Here is a 15,208-nt window from a genome sequence, read left to right on the forward strand (position 1 = left end):
GTGACTCATAAAAGTGACATCTAATTGTTTGTTGTTGTTGCCGCTCCATTGTTGAGGATTGTAGTGGAACACTCAAACCCTCAAGCCTTTTTGGCATGTGGATCCATTTATTTATGCCAAGGGTTTGCAACCTGCGGCACTGGAGCCACATAATATGATAATTTTCTTTTTTTAATGCAATATTCTTTAAGTGAATTAATTAGTAAATACAAAACGAATAATTAAATATTCAAAACTTGTCAGAGTTCAAATTTTTAAGTTGTCAGAAAAAGAAAGACAAAAAGGTAGCTGAAAAAGTTTTTTTTTTAAGCATAAAAAGTGACCATTAAAATGAGCAAGCAGAAAAGCAGAAAATTACCATAAAATATCCATGAAATTGCCAAAAATGTCAGCAAAAAGGCAGAAAAGAAAACATTTAAAAAGTAACCATAAAATGTCCACCAAAAAAAAAGAAATCTAAGAAATTACCATAAAATTATCACAAAATGACCAAAAATTTCAAAAATTTGATAGCAGAAAAAAAGGCAGGAAAAAATGCCAAAAAATAGCCATAAAATATCCAAAAATGAAAAGAGGCAGAAAACGACCCTAACATGTCCATAAAATCGCAAAATAAATGTCAGAAAGTTGGCAGAAAGAAGACAAAAGGTAGGAAAAATGAATGTCAAAGTATTGGATGCTGCATTTTTTGCAGCTCTAATTAGCTTTTGGGCCCTCCGTACATTCGACTAACCCTAACACACCGCTTTGTTCATCACAATGTTCAAATGTTTTGCGGCTGATTTTTGGTTATTTATTTGTCCAAAATTTTTTGACAGTAAAGGTTGCTGACCCCTGATTTATGCTGTCAAATGTAAGCATTTACCCACTCCAAGTAATTCATCAAGTTTGGTTATGCAACCCGATTAGTGCAGCAGCCACCCAGGTCGCTAAAGCCTAAAGTCGGTAAAGACGCTGGAAGCGCCGAAATGCCGGTTAGATGTACTTCCAAATTGTCTGAAACGCCTTTGGCAACGATGTATGTTGAAAAGTTGAACATTGAGTTCCAGGTGGCCATTGCTGCAGTCAGCATGCCAAAATGGATACAAATGGAACACCTGTGCAATAATCATTTTGCCTAATCAGCATTTTCACACAGTGGATGGATTCTCCAAGTAAAGGAGAATTTTTCATTGCATATTTGTGAAAACCCTTTGAGAGAACTAGGCCTATTGTGTAAATTACATTTATTTTTATGCTCAAAATGTTTTATGCCCTTTTGTGGCACAGGGACAGAAAAGGGCTGTCCCAAAACTGTCGCCACAAAGTACAAAGCAGAGCGATTATCTTTCTTTTCTCCTTTTTTTTTAAAGAGCTCAGTATTGTTCATTCGGTAATGCCATCATCATTGCTTTTTTTTCTTTTTTGTATGTGGGTGAGTATGTGAATGTGTATGTGTGTGTGTGCGTGTGTATGTGTGTGCGTGCGTGCGTGCGTGCGAGTGTGTGTGTATTCGTTAGTACACCAAAAACCTATTAAAAAAATCCCATACCGTTCACCTAAACCGAACACCGCCGTCAGGAGATCTGAGGAAGGACCAAAGAAAACAAAGGAAAGTGAAATCCAGCACCGACCAGACACCACCCACCGGGCCACCAACCAGAGTTCTTCACCAACCCCAGAAACATCTAAATTCCAACAAATCAGGGAGACCTCAAGAGACCAAAGGAGAGACTGAGAAAAGGAAGAAGGACAAACGAAGCAGAGTGAGACCCACAGACACCAGCCTCCACCGATTCAATGACCAAAGAGGGGAGCCGTCGACCCCTGCCAGGACAGAGCAAGCGCAACACCTCAGGGCCCCCCAGGCCGCGGCAGCGCCAAAGGACGACCCCCGGGCCCCGCCAGGGCCACCGGCCAGAGAGCAAACCCAGGAGCAGGAGCGCCCCCCACCCCAACACGGCCCGCGCCCCCAACCCAACGCAGCAGGACGGGGCACTGCAGGCCCGCCAGGCACCCCACCGGTCCACAGCCCCCGCTCCACATCCACCCCCACCATCCATCCCAACCCAGCCCCAGCTCCCAAGCGGCGCCGCCCCGGACACCAGGGAGAGCCCCGCAACGCAGCACCCCCCCCTAGAGACCCAGGGAAGGGCCAAGACGCAGCCGCCACCCAACAGAGGGGCAGACCCGCCCACGCCCAGCCAGGGGGGGACAGCAGCTGGGTTCCTGACCTAAAAAACACAACCATTAGTTACAAATTGCCAAATACAGAAACATCAATGTAAGTTATGATGCGGTGGCTCTCGCTAACAGGCAGAATTAAGTAACCAGGTTTAGGTTAAAATATTCTGTATACGTAGACCATGTTTCTATAAATTTATATATCTGGTTTTTATTTGAGGCAGATATTTTTTCCATTAAAATGTGATTTATGAGGAGGTTAGACCATTGGTCGATATTCAGAGTTTGCTTATTTTTCCAGTTAACAAGAATTGTTTTTTTTGCGATAGTAAGGGCTACAAGTTTAGATTGGAATTGTTGTGGTAAGTCAGTTGTTGTTAAGTCACCTAGCAAACACAAGTTTGGTAAAGTTATATATTTATTTAAGTAACATACACACACACACACTCACAGCGGCCTCCTGCAGCTGAAGCTGCATGGTCAGCTTGGTCCAATCATGAAACATGTGTTTCCCCTTTGCACCAACGAAATGATGTCACACTCATGTGCTCCCCAAGTATAGCTTCACTTCCAAACATGCCCACATCCTGACTCAGGTCTGTGTGATCTGGACTGAGTCTTCATTATTTGGATCGCATTAAAACAGACAACACAAGTGTAAAAGTGAACCATGTGTCCATAGAGGCACTCCTTGTAATGTAGAAATGATTATAGATGATGATGATGATGATTGCTTTTGTTGTTGTTGACAAATGACATTTAAGATTTAGTTTGTGGAACAATCTGGATTGTAAAACCAAATCATCTCAGTCTATCTGTATTTTTTTTTTAAATGTATAAAAGCACAATTACTTTAAAAAAAATTAATCAGAGGCAGACATTACAACTTTTACTTCTTTCTGTCCGCTTTTCGTTTCTTTTTTCAAAAGAGTGAAATATATATATTTTTAATGATTATAAATAAATATTAAAAATAAATAAATACAACTAAATATATATTAAATAAATATTAAAATGTATATTGTTAAAGTTAACAATTTTGCATGTACATAAAAATATTAGATCATTGATTATTTATTAATTACAAATAAAAAATATGACTGAATTATTGTTTTACATTGAACTATTCATTTTTATTCCTTTATCTATATAAAATACTTTGACAAATGATATGTTGTAAATAAAACAATAATAAAAAAATAATAATAATAAAAATAATAAAAAATATATTTTTATTTATATTATTATTATTTCATTTTTTTTATTTCTTATATTATTTCACCTTAGTAAATCAACAATAAATGAATAATTGTAAGAACACTGAAATTCACTTGAAGACACCTTAACATGGGTTGGTTTGGATACTTCTCCCAAAATACACACACGTGTACACACGCCTGTACACACAAAGAGAACATCGCTAAAACGTCAACACTCTTCCACATTTAGCCAAAATACCCGTCAGCAAGGCTGGATGACACAATGATTGTGACTCAGTACTTTTTGTTTTTCTGGCTATTCATTGTTCTTTAGAAATTATTCAAGTTTGTCAAAGATAAAAATCCAACTTGACTTCATTCAACCATGTCTTTTTTTTAAATTGAAGAAGACAAGATACTGAGTTACAATGAACATATTTTCGGAACTAAACTGTATCAGGTTTTATTAGAAAAGGCCGCATGGGTGTTAGACAGTATGTTAATGCCATTACTCAACTAATTTTCCTTCATAAACATCCTGTCTACCCTTAACAGGCCAATGACATTTCTGTATTACAGTAATGATTGTGTGGTAGTACTCAAAGTAAATATGAAAATATTTTTTCCTTTGAGCTCATCTAACCAGGATACGTTTTGAATACTTTTTGCATGTGAGAAGAATATTTTCAACTGGTTACTCAAATATAACAAGAAAAAAGACGTTTGTTAGTTATTAGGGACGGGCGATCGGTATCGGGTCGATACCAGGCACATTTCATGGTATCGGTACTCGCGACGGGCATCGATACTGGTATCGGCCCACACTCTTGTGGCCATTTTTTGGTCAGGAATTGTCAGAGTAACAAACGCTTTGTTCCGTCTTGTTCGTTTCCTGTGTGTCTCCTTATGAGGTAACACTTGTTCATTTCATTACCTCTGGCAGCGCCATTTTGGCGCGCGTCACTAAGAATAAGGAACTAAAAAGACAGAGTTTATAATACAACAATTGAGATACAACAACTTTGAGTATAATAACAAATCAGGTAAATTTCTTGCAAACCAACTTCAACGCAATCGGGAAAAATCGCTTATAACGGCTATTAAAGGGACAACTGGTGAACGTACACAATCACCAGAAGAAATTAATCAAATTTTTTATCACTATTATCACAACCTATACTCAGAAACTAATAAGCCTAACCCAGAGCATATTGAGGCATTCCTCAGTATCTTAAATATACCTCAGTTAACCACTGAATATAAAGAGATGTTAGATGCACCACTTACTATAAACGAGTTGTACAGTGCTCTCGATAGTATGCCAAATGGCAAAGCACCTGGCCCGGATGGTTATCCGGCTATATTTTTTAAGCACTTCTGGCTAATGCTTGCTCCACTATTCTTAAGAGTAGTAACAGAAATGAAAACTAATGGTAACATACGCCCACAAATGAATACAGCAGCAATCAAACTTTTATTAAAGCCAGAAAAAGACCCCACCCTTCCATCAAGTTACCGTCCGATTTCACTAATTAACACTGATATTAAAATTATTACTAAGGCTTTCACATCTAGACTAGAAACAGTAATCCCGACAATCATTCATAGCGACCAAACAGGCTTTATTAAAGAGCGTCACTCTACTAATAATATTAGGAGGCTCTTTAACCTTATTAGCATGTCACAGCGGCATGATAAAAAGGCAGTTATTATATCATTGGATGCAGAAAAAGCTTTTGACAAAGTTAACTGGTCCTTCCTCTTTGCTGTTTTAAATAAATTTGGCTTTGGGAAGTCATTTATTCACTGGGTGTCAGTATTATATGATTCTCTTAAAGCTACTGTTACTACTAATGGGATTACATCTCAGAGTTTTACTCTACAGAGAGGCACAAGACAGGGATGCCCACTGTCGCCTTTATTATTTGCAATATTTATTGAACCGCTTGCATTAGCCATACGCCAGGAAAGAAGGATTCAAGGAATTCACTCTGGGGTAACAGAACATAAAATGAATCTATATGCCGATGATATTTTACTTTATTTAGAAAAGCCTGCTATTTCGTTAGGGGAAGTATTTAACTTAATAACTAAATTCTCACAGTAATCAGATTATTCTATTAACTGGACAAAATCAACACTTTTACCTATTACAGAAAATTCATGGAACCCTGCAAGCCAGGACCCACACTACTCATTTCCTATAGGTAATTTAAAAATACTTAGGCATAAAAATCTCACCTAAATTAACTGATTTAATTCATTTAAACTTTACTCCACTTCTGGATACCATTTATAGTGACTTGGAGCGCTGGAATAATCTTCCTATTTCTCTAATAGGACGAATAGCCACTATTAAAATGAAAGTTTTACCCAAAATAAACTATTTTTTCTCAATGATTCCATTTAAACCTACGGCTAACTGGTTCCAGTTGTTGGACTCAGCCGTTACAAAATTTTACTGGAATAAAAAAAAAGCAAAGATTAGTCTATCTACTCTTCAGAAAAATAAATCCAAAGGAGGTCTAGAGGCACCAAAATTTTATGCACTACTATATAGCTAACCAGTTACAATATATTATTTTATGGGCACAACCCAACAGAGATACTAACTGTTGGCTGGAACTAGAACAGAAGGATTGTAATAACCTCAGACTTCTAGATTTACTCTTTATTACAACATCGATTAAGCGACATAACTGTTTTAAAAATCCAATGATTTCCGCCACCCTGACTGCCTGCTGGGGGGTGGGGGGGGGTCGTGGGGGGAGCGGGGGCTGTGGACCGGTGGGGTGCCTGGCGGGCCTGCAGTGCCCCGTCCTGCTGCGTTGGGTTGGGGGCGCGGGCCGTGTCGGGGTGGGGGGCGCTCCTGCTCCTGGGTTTGCTCTCCGGCCGGTGGCCCTGGCGGGGCCCGGGGGTCGTCCTTTGGCGCTGCCGCGGCCTGGGGGACCCTGAGGTGTTGCGCTTGCTCTGTCCTGGCAGGGGTCGACGGCTCCCCTCTTTGGTGGAGATTTTCATGCATGCCAGATCCACCACACCAGCATCTATCGAAACTCAGACACAATCTGCTTCTTCCTCAGGTCATTGAATCGGTGGAGGCTGGTGTCTGCGGATCTCACTCTGCTTCGTTTGTCCTTCCTTCCTTTCCTCAGTCTCTCCTTTGGTCTCTTGAGGTCTCCCTGATTTTTTGGATTTGTTGGAATTTAGATGTTTCTGGGGTTGGTGAAGAACTCTGGCTGGTGGCCCGGTGGGTGGTGTCTGGTCGGTGCTGGATTTCACTTTCCTTTGTTTTCTTTGGTCCTTCCTCGGGTCTCCTGACGGTGGTGTTCGGTTTAGGTGAACGGTATGGGATTTTTTCTAATAGGTTTTTGGTGAGCTAACGAATACACACACACTTGCACACACGCACGCATGCACGCACGCACGCACGCACATACACATACTCACCCACATATAAAAAAATAAATAAAAATAAAAATAAAAAGAGCAATGATGATGACATTACCGAATGAACAATACTGAGCTCTTTTTGAAAAATAAAAAAATAAAAATAAAAAATAAAAATAAATGAATAATTGTAAGAACACTGAAATTCACTTGAAGACACCTTAACATGGGTTGGTTTGGATACTTCTCCCAAAATACATACACGTGTACACACGCCTGTACACACAAAGAGAACATCGCTAAAACATCAACGCTCTTCCACATTTAGCCAAAATACCCGTCAGCAAGGCTGGATGACACAATGATTGTGACTCAGTACTTTTTGTTTTTCTGGCTATTCATTGTTCTTTAGAAATGATTCTGGTTTGTCAAAGATAAAAATCCAACTTGACTTCATTCAACCATGTCTTTTTTTAAATTGAAGAAGACAAGATACTGAGTTACAATGAACATATTACATATATTTAAATGCTATTATTTTTATTGTATTCGCTAGTGCACAGCAATGGATCCTGTAGTTAAAGGAAAATAATTTTGTAGGTTGATGCGTCAGTCTTAGTACACTCACACATTATGTTGAAATTCAACTGAAAAAGTTATTTATTAATTTTTTCACATTAAATATGGGCTGCAGAAGTATAAAGGGTTTTCTCCACTGCAGCATGGGTGGCAAAACTGCCGTCCCGAGCAAAGAATGATGAAATGAGAGCCCCCGTCTCAATCCCATGTTGCTTTTTTACCACACAAACCGAAAAGCCGGAAAGCACACAATAAAAATTTAAGAGCGCCGTTTAGCCGCTTTATAGAATCCTTTTAATTGTACTTGAATGCAGTAAGAGAAATGAATCATCATTACATGCCGGTTTGTGTTTGTAAAAAATAAATAAATGGGAAGGCGACTTCCACAATGGGCCTCTGTGCGAGCAAAAACGGCTCATCAATCAGGCCAGGCAGCTTGGGGCTTCAAAAGCCCCCACCACCCTTACAGGACAATCTAAACGAGCTCTTCTGTAAATTGTCTTGTATGATCTTTCAGTTTATAAGGTGTGAACATTCCAAGGCAAATCACTAAATGGCCACAAAGTAGCACGCAGGCAATTGTGCAGCATGGAAGCGCTAGGTGTGCAGACTTGAAAGGAATGTGTAGGTGAAATGGTTGATACGAGCGCCACAGAGAGCGAGCAGGTGGGGGGTCGCTGGAGCTTTAGAACATTTTTGCACACGCAGGAGCCTCTTGGAGGGCTTAAGGCCCAGCATGTGCGTAAGTAAATAAGATCACATTGGAAACATTCATTAATAGTTGCCCAAGCCAGGGATGTGATACAAGATGATAAAGCTCATTTCCTTCTTAACACTATTTTCTTTTATATTCTGGTGCTGATTTGTAAATGTAAGCCAAATATATATGTCATTTGCTTGAATACATGCCATGTCCATTTAAAATAAACATCACAATCCAAATGTTTTTTTTTTCCTCCTTGAGGAAGTTTGTAGGCCAGCATTGGCAATAAAGAGTTGCTAACCAAAACAGCAGCACTTACCGAGCCATGTAACCATATTGAGTCTATTTTAGGATGATTACCACATCTGCCTCACAGTTCTGAGGTTGGGGGTTTGAATCTCTGCTCCTGGCGTTTTACTATATCTTCCTTCCACTTTCCAAAAACACACGTTAGGTTTATTGAAGACTCTAAAATGGCCGTGGCGTAAATGTCACAATAAATGGTTGTAGAACCTAATGAAGCATGGATGAATAATAATGACAAAGGTTTTTGCCACTTTTTTGCATTAATGCTATCTCAAACATGCCTTTATCACAAAATCAGGCTAGGGTATAAATCATTTTGGATTGAATCGTATTTTTTTTAAAGATTTTATTGGAAATTCCTTTCAAATATGTCAAAGAAAGTCAAGATTGTCTTTGTATCTCCATTGCTTTCAATCCGACATTGCCGAGCGATTCACTGCGCAAATAATTACGAATCATCATCATCCTAATATACGGCTTAACCTTTTGTGTTCAAATCGCCAAAGCAGGCCGTCCGGAGATACTACTTAACATAAATACTGCAAAGGGGATACGCAATAAAAGAAGAAGGAAAAAACACAGCTGTAAATCCAGCCGGCCAGTTGTTATATAATGTGATATTTTTATATTTAAAAATATCTAAATAATACATCCTCCTCTAAACTGGTGAAATGTAAAGTCACAACCAGTCGGGTTGCAGCTTCTCCATCTTTCCTTGCTCTTGCCGTCTCGCCGTCAAGATTTCAGACCACAACTCGGATATGGTGTCAGTCAAGCAAACAGTATCGGGGGTGGGAGAACAGGCCGGCCTTTGTAAAAAAAAAAAAAAAAAAGCTTTCGTATCAGAGTAAAGAGAAGCCATTGTGCTTGAGAAAAGCCTCCTTATGGTTCATGTCCTCGTATCGTAACGGATCCTCGGCCCCCGTTGAGCAAATGCAGCCACAGGTATACATGCCTGGTCAGATCAAGTCGAGACGACAAACAAGCACTCATGGTATGCAAGCATCCATCGGAAAGAGCACCTGTTACTTACAATTCAGCCTGCATGTGATACGAAACCAGTGGTTGGAAACTTTGTTCAACCCCATCAGTTGATTTTTGTTGTTGTAATCTGATTACTTTCTTTCAATAACGCAGTAATCTGATTAAAGTTACTTTCCTAAGTGGCTCTACGTTACTATTTTTTACCTCATAATGTATGTAGAATGCAGAAGTTTGTTGTCCATTTTGAAGAAAATTTCGAGGAGAAAATAGTTCTCTTGCATTTATTTGGGAGTGACGTCACATCGCATGTCGCGTTTTCTCAGCGGAAGACGCAACGTCGGGTCACGTGTACCACCAACATGTGGGAGCGCTCGGAGTCTGGCCAAACAATGGAAGAAGCAGCAGGAGCTCCACAAAAGGGTGCATTTGCCATTACTTTGATTCAGTAATCAGTTATCAAGTTACTTTTTCAAGTAATCTGTGACAACACTGCCCATCACTTCTCTTATATATTTTTTCAAACTCAAGACATACTGGTGAACAAAATCAACAGGTAGAGCGGGATATTCATCACTCAACTCAACTCTATATTTATAGAACAACCACCGCTGTTTTCTTAAGATGCGACCCCGGGGCAGCATACAATGAAAACAGCTGAGGCCCCTGAATGAAACCCTGTGGAACACCATACGTTCCATAATACATGCATATGAATTCTGATGGCACATATTCATCCGACCACTTTCCTTTTTAGCTTCACATAGTATGATGGGATTACAATAATAACAAAATCACACGACGTACCATCACAACAGCTACAGGTCGACTACTGAGCGCACCACATTCCTTGGAGCACAGGTAGGCCAAGCAATGTAGCGTGATCACCCGCAGCCAATAATAGATGTATGTAATCATACAAAAAACAAGTCGGGTGTGTGTTTTGACCTCAGTTCAATCAAGCCCAGGTTAAGAACCACTGTAATACAATGTAACTCGTGATGATGATCACCTTCGCTGCATCCTGCAAAACTCAACATTGAAGTCATTCTTTTACCATCGTAGTCCACCGTAGCGGCCAGATGAAGAAAACCAACAAGATAATAATAACCACAACACCAAAAATGACTTTTCCTTTTTTTTTTTTAATCTCACAAAAATGAATGCTTCTGCTCCTTAAAGACAGACAGAATATTCTAGAGAAAAAAACCTGAATGCACAGTTCTCACGTTACAAACATCTCGAGAATATTTCACAGGTCATTTTAGGCACTTGGAATCACAAACCAAAGAAAAAAAAATCCCTTTCTGAGCAAAAATATATCTTTGGTCCAGTATTTTACAAAAATTAAAAGCCCGAGTTTGAAAATAACATCAGCTTTAATGTTTATCTCCTAAAGATTGTATTTCTATAAAAACCTTCACAAAGTCTTTTTATTTTATTTTTTTTTACTTTAAATAAGATATTGTCGCTACATCTTTAAAAAAAAAAAAAAAAAAAGACGAGCAATCTCACGGACGTTGCGTGTCGGCTCAATCGTACTTACAGCAGAACAGGATTGTTTTGTGTGTTTGTTTCAATCGTACGGAAGCATGTTGCATTCACTTGAAAAAAAATTGTGGGGGGGTGCTTTGTTTTTTTGTGTATTTTTTTATTTTATTTTATGTTTTTCTGAATATTTTTTTCTGTTTCACTGCATATTTTTTTCTGTCATAAAAAATGTACTCAGAAAAAAAGAAAAAAATATCCATAAAAATGGGGGGGGGGGGAATTTTTAAACAGCAAAAAAATTATTAGTACTTATTTTATTTTTACCTCTGAACTCTAGTGACTTGTTGCAGACCCGCTAATAGAGGACACTTTTCCGCATACAATAATAATAATTCCGTAGAAACTTAACTGTTAGCTTACTAATATCATGCTGATCGATTGACATGTTCGTAATTTGTTCTTAACTGAGCCAGTAAGTGATATAGTTGAAGGTACGTCTGGAACAAGTTACTCGGAGCTCAGAGTAAAAAAAAAAATAAAATAAATAAATACAAATGAAATACTCTGAAAACCCGAGCACCAGCTTCTGTTTTTTGGAGTCATTTTTAAAAATAATTTCACCCCATTTTTCAGAAAAAAAAATTTCTTCTGTTTTTCTGAGTATTTTTTATGACAAAAAAAATCTGAAAAACAACATTAATTGTTTTTTTTGTTTTGTTTTTCAAATGAGTGCAATACACTTTCGTACAATCGAGTCTCATTTGGCAAACATTTTTTTTGTCTGTTTTCAGTCCTCTTTCTGTGAGAAGATACAAAAGCAATCCACCCTTGAGTACACTCAGCTGCAGGGCAGCCACGTCTGATAGGAAGCGGCGCACGGCGACATGTGCGGCGCCTGCACGTGCGCGATGTAGTAATTGCTGAAGTTAATGTCCTGGACGTAGGGCGCCGGCTGGTAGTAACACGTGACGTTGGTCACGGTGGGGATGGCGTTCTGCTCGGCCAGAACCTTCAGCGCCAGCATGGAAATGAGGCTGAGCGTCTGGCGCCGCTCGTGACCCATCAGACACACGGTGCTCTCGTTCACCACCTGGTACAGCGTCATCAGGCACTCGTAGCGTTTGTGCTCCATGCCGGCAAAGTGGTTCTGGAGGTAAGTCTCCAGTTTCCTTTGCTGCTCGCAGATGTCGGAGAAGTCAATGAAGAAGCGCGAGCACATGTAGCGCTGCATCTGCTTCATGTCCGACTCGGAGGCCGCTCGGAAGCCCCGTACGAGCAGGTGGCAGTACTTCAACAGGCCGCCCCCTCGGATCTCTTCGGGGCTTCTGGTGGCTATGGTCCTCTGACACAAATGTCCCATGGCCTCCTGGAAGTCGCCGTACACGCTCTCGCCGACCACCGTGGGGTGAAAGCTCTCTGACATGGGCGTCTCTGAGCAGCGGTCAAACAAGAGCAGAGAGTCGAGGCAAATCTGGAAGGAGTCCACGCTGAACTCAAACTGCCGCCGTAAAGAGTCCACGAATTTTAGCTCCACGTTCTTGCCCGTGTTGTTGGACAAGGAGATGAGGCTCCAGCGGTCCGCGTCGTTACAGACTTTCACCAGTTTCTGAACGTAGGCCTCTTTGAGGGTGAGTGCCGTGATGCGCTCTTTGGACACTCCAGTGGGGAGGAAATCAAAGAGGCAGTCCAAGACCACATCCTTCACCAGTCGGAAGGCCTGGTCGTCTTTCAGAGACACGGCGAAGATCAGGTCCAGGTCCTTGTAGCCCAACCCGGTGTCTTGGTGGAGCACGTGGCTGGCGGCCGAGCCGTTCAGTCTCACGTCTTTAACGCACACACCCTTGTCCTCCAGCCGTGCCCGGACCACCTAAACGAGAGACACACGCGCAGCAGTTAGATACGTGCGTGGAAAAACTGTACAATGAAATAGACCGCTTGTAAAGGCCAGATCGATGCTCTTCTGTCAAGGTCCATTTCATCAGCATGGACGTCAGTCTGAATGAATGCAGAGGAAGCTAAACACGGAGCAACAGCCTCAAACTGTCTCATCTTATCACGCGCACAGACTGTCACGCGTATATAGACACATATATATTCGTGAGCGTCCTGCGCACTGCTGGGCATAATGTCTGTCTGTCTGTCAGTCTGTGCATCCAGCCGTCTGTTCGTTTTGTCCATCCATCCATCTAGCTAGCCAATTAGTCTGTCTGTCCGTCCCTCCGTCTGTCCCTCCCTCCCTCCCGCCCTCCGTTTGTCCGTCCCTCCGTCCCTCTGTCCATCCCTCTGTCCGTCCATCATTCCCTACCTCTCTCTGGTCTGTCTGTCTGTCCGTCCTTCCATCCGTCCCTCCGTCCATCCCTCCCTCCCTCCGTTTGTCCGGCCCTCCGTCCCTCTGTCCGTCCGTCCCTCTGTCCATCCCTCTGTCCGTCCATCATTCCCTACCTCCCTCTGGTCTGTCTGTCTGTCCGTCCCTCCGTCCATCCCTCCCTCCCTCCCTCCCTCCCTCCGTTTGTCCATCCCTCTGTCCATCTGTCCGTCCATCATTCCCTCCCTCCCTCTGTCCGTCCATCCTGTCCATCCATCTATCTATCTATCTATCTATCTAGCTAGCCCATTAATGTGCTGTGAGATCATCAGGTCGTCCGTCCATCCGCCTGCCCGCCCGTCCGTCTAACTATCTATCTATCTATCCATCCAAAGGAGAAGCTCATGATTGAAAGCATTCACATCATGTGGACCTATTTATAAACTTTATACTCAACTATCTATGGCTCATGATCCATAGCAAACCACATCGTGTGTCATCTCTCTGTGGAAAGGAACGGCTCATGACCCAATGACGATCCAACTATCTGTAAAACTACACGAGATCTTCACGAGTCTCCGTTGCAGACAAACACAGACGTACGCAATCCTAATTCTCCCCCAGGGCACTGACCCACCAGATTAGAGTGTGTTAACTCTCTCTTAGAGTGATCACATAAGACCTGGAATATCCTGGGCCAGGCTACAGAAAAAGAAAAACGTTTTTTTCTTTTCTTCTCAAGGCAAGGCAACCCCTCGCACAGTTCTTCGCAGCTCATAATGACTCAGCCCCGGAGAACGTGAACTCTGCCTGCACTGATGTCACATCCTGGAATGTGGACGCTCAGATTTACATTAGGCAGTGCTTCTGCAGGAGCTTTAAGTATGGCTTGCAGGCAGGCGGTGGAGGTGAAACCCTAGCAGGGACGAGACCAGACGCATGTCTTTCCTTATATAGTAAGAGACCATTGATAAAGGGACTGAAAGGGCTTATGTAACTAAAGATGGCTTGCGATAAACTAAATAAATATTTATACAAGCATGTCTACATTATAAATAAATCTTTCATCTACAGTTACACATTGGACATTTTTAATCCTTTAACACCACATGGGCCATCATAATGGAATGTCCCCTCTTCCAATTATTCTACTTAGTCATGACAGGAACTGTACTTGTTAGTACAAAAACATGAATAATTTAGCTTTGGGGTATCCACAAAAACCAACAAGAACATGCGTCTCCACTGTCCACTTCATGGGGGCTCCAACCTGCATTTAAGCTTCCTGCAGCACTCAAAGGCGCATTCATCTTTCCATAACCACAAGCATGAGCTCAGGGCTTCGTATACTCGCTGAGCTCATCATCAACGTGGGAATGAAATAAGTGCGGCGTGACTGTGAGGCTTGAGATGGACCATACGTGGAATTTCGACTCATGAGAAAACGCTTTGCAGATAGCCAACTGTCTGTGCGGACGCCACAAGGGGAGGAAAAACTGTGTAAGTCAGCCACTGGAAATGTGAGGTTGGAGCGGGAGGTTCAATTGCAATTAAAAAATGTGTGTGGCTTTTTGTGTGAATGGCAGGCTCTCATAAAAGAGACCGACAACTCATAAGGAAATAAAGAGAGGGAAGGTAATAAGCATGTGCAGAATGTAAAAGCCAAGAGAAGGACAGGTTTAATGAGAACGTTCTGAGCATACATTTGTCATTTAATTACATGCAAAGTCATTTACTTTAACACTCAAATATTTCCATGTCTTTACCTGAACAATCTGTCGGGGTCTCATGGACAGCGTGGGGAAGTTTCCCCGGCCGTGGATGGGCACAGCCTCCCCCAGAATGGAATCCAAACGCTGCACCTGATCCCAGGACAGAACGCAAAAACGCCGGCTCTGCTTCGATGCATCCCCGCACTCCATGCCGATCAACAGCCCCGAAAGATACACACACAAAAAATGAAGCGGAACAAATTCCTGTGGGATATTCCACTGAGTGCGTCCCGTTACTGCTGGATGGAGTTCGGGGGAGGAAGTGTCAAGTCAGCTGGTAGTCGAGAAGTCCGCCTTACGAGCTCAAGCGCCGATTCATAAG

The 15,208-nt window shown here is 41.7% G+C and overlaps 1 protein-coding gene across 1 annotated transcript; it reads right to left on the reverse strand.

The window, feature by feature from the left end:
- Positions 1-10,443: 10,443 nt before the first annotated feature.
- Positions 10,444-15,208, reverse strand: tent5ba (terminal nucleotidyltransferase 5ba). The gene is made up of 2 exons (XM_086079494.1): positions 14,881-15,208; positions 10,444-12,676 (listed from the first exon to the last, which is right to left on the reverse strand). Exons 1-2 carry the CDS (start codon positions 15,034-15,036, stop codon positions 11,648-11,650), a joined length of 1,185 nt encoding a protein of 394 aa, XP_085935620.1. The 5' UTR covers positions 15,037-15,208; the 3' UTR covers positions 10,444-11,647.

The sequence above is a fragment of the Leptonotus elevatus genome, chromosome 6, assembly GCF_054856555.1.
Source record: "Leptonotus elevatus isolate MCC_2025b chromosome 6, RoL_Lele_1.0, whole genome shotgun sequence".
Classification (NCBI taxonomy): Eukaryota; Metazoa; Chordata; class Actinopteri; order Syngnathiformes; family Syngnathidae; genus Leptonotus; species Leptonotus elevatus.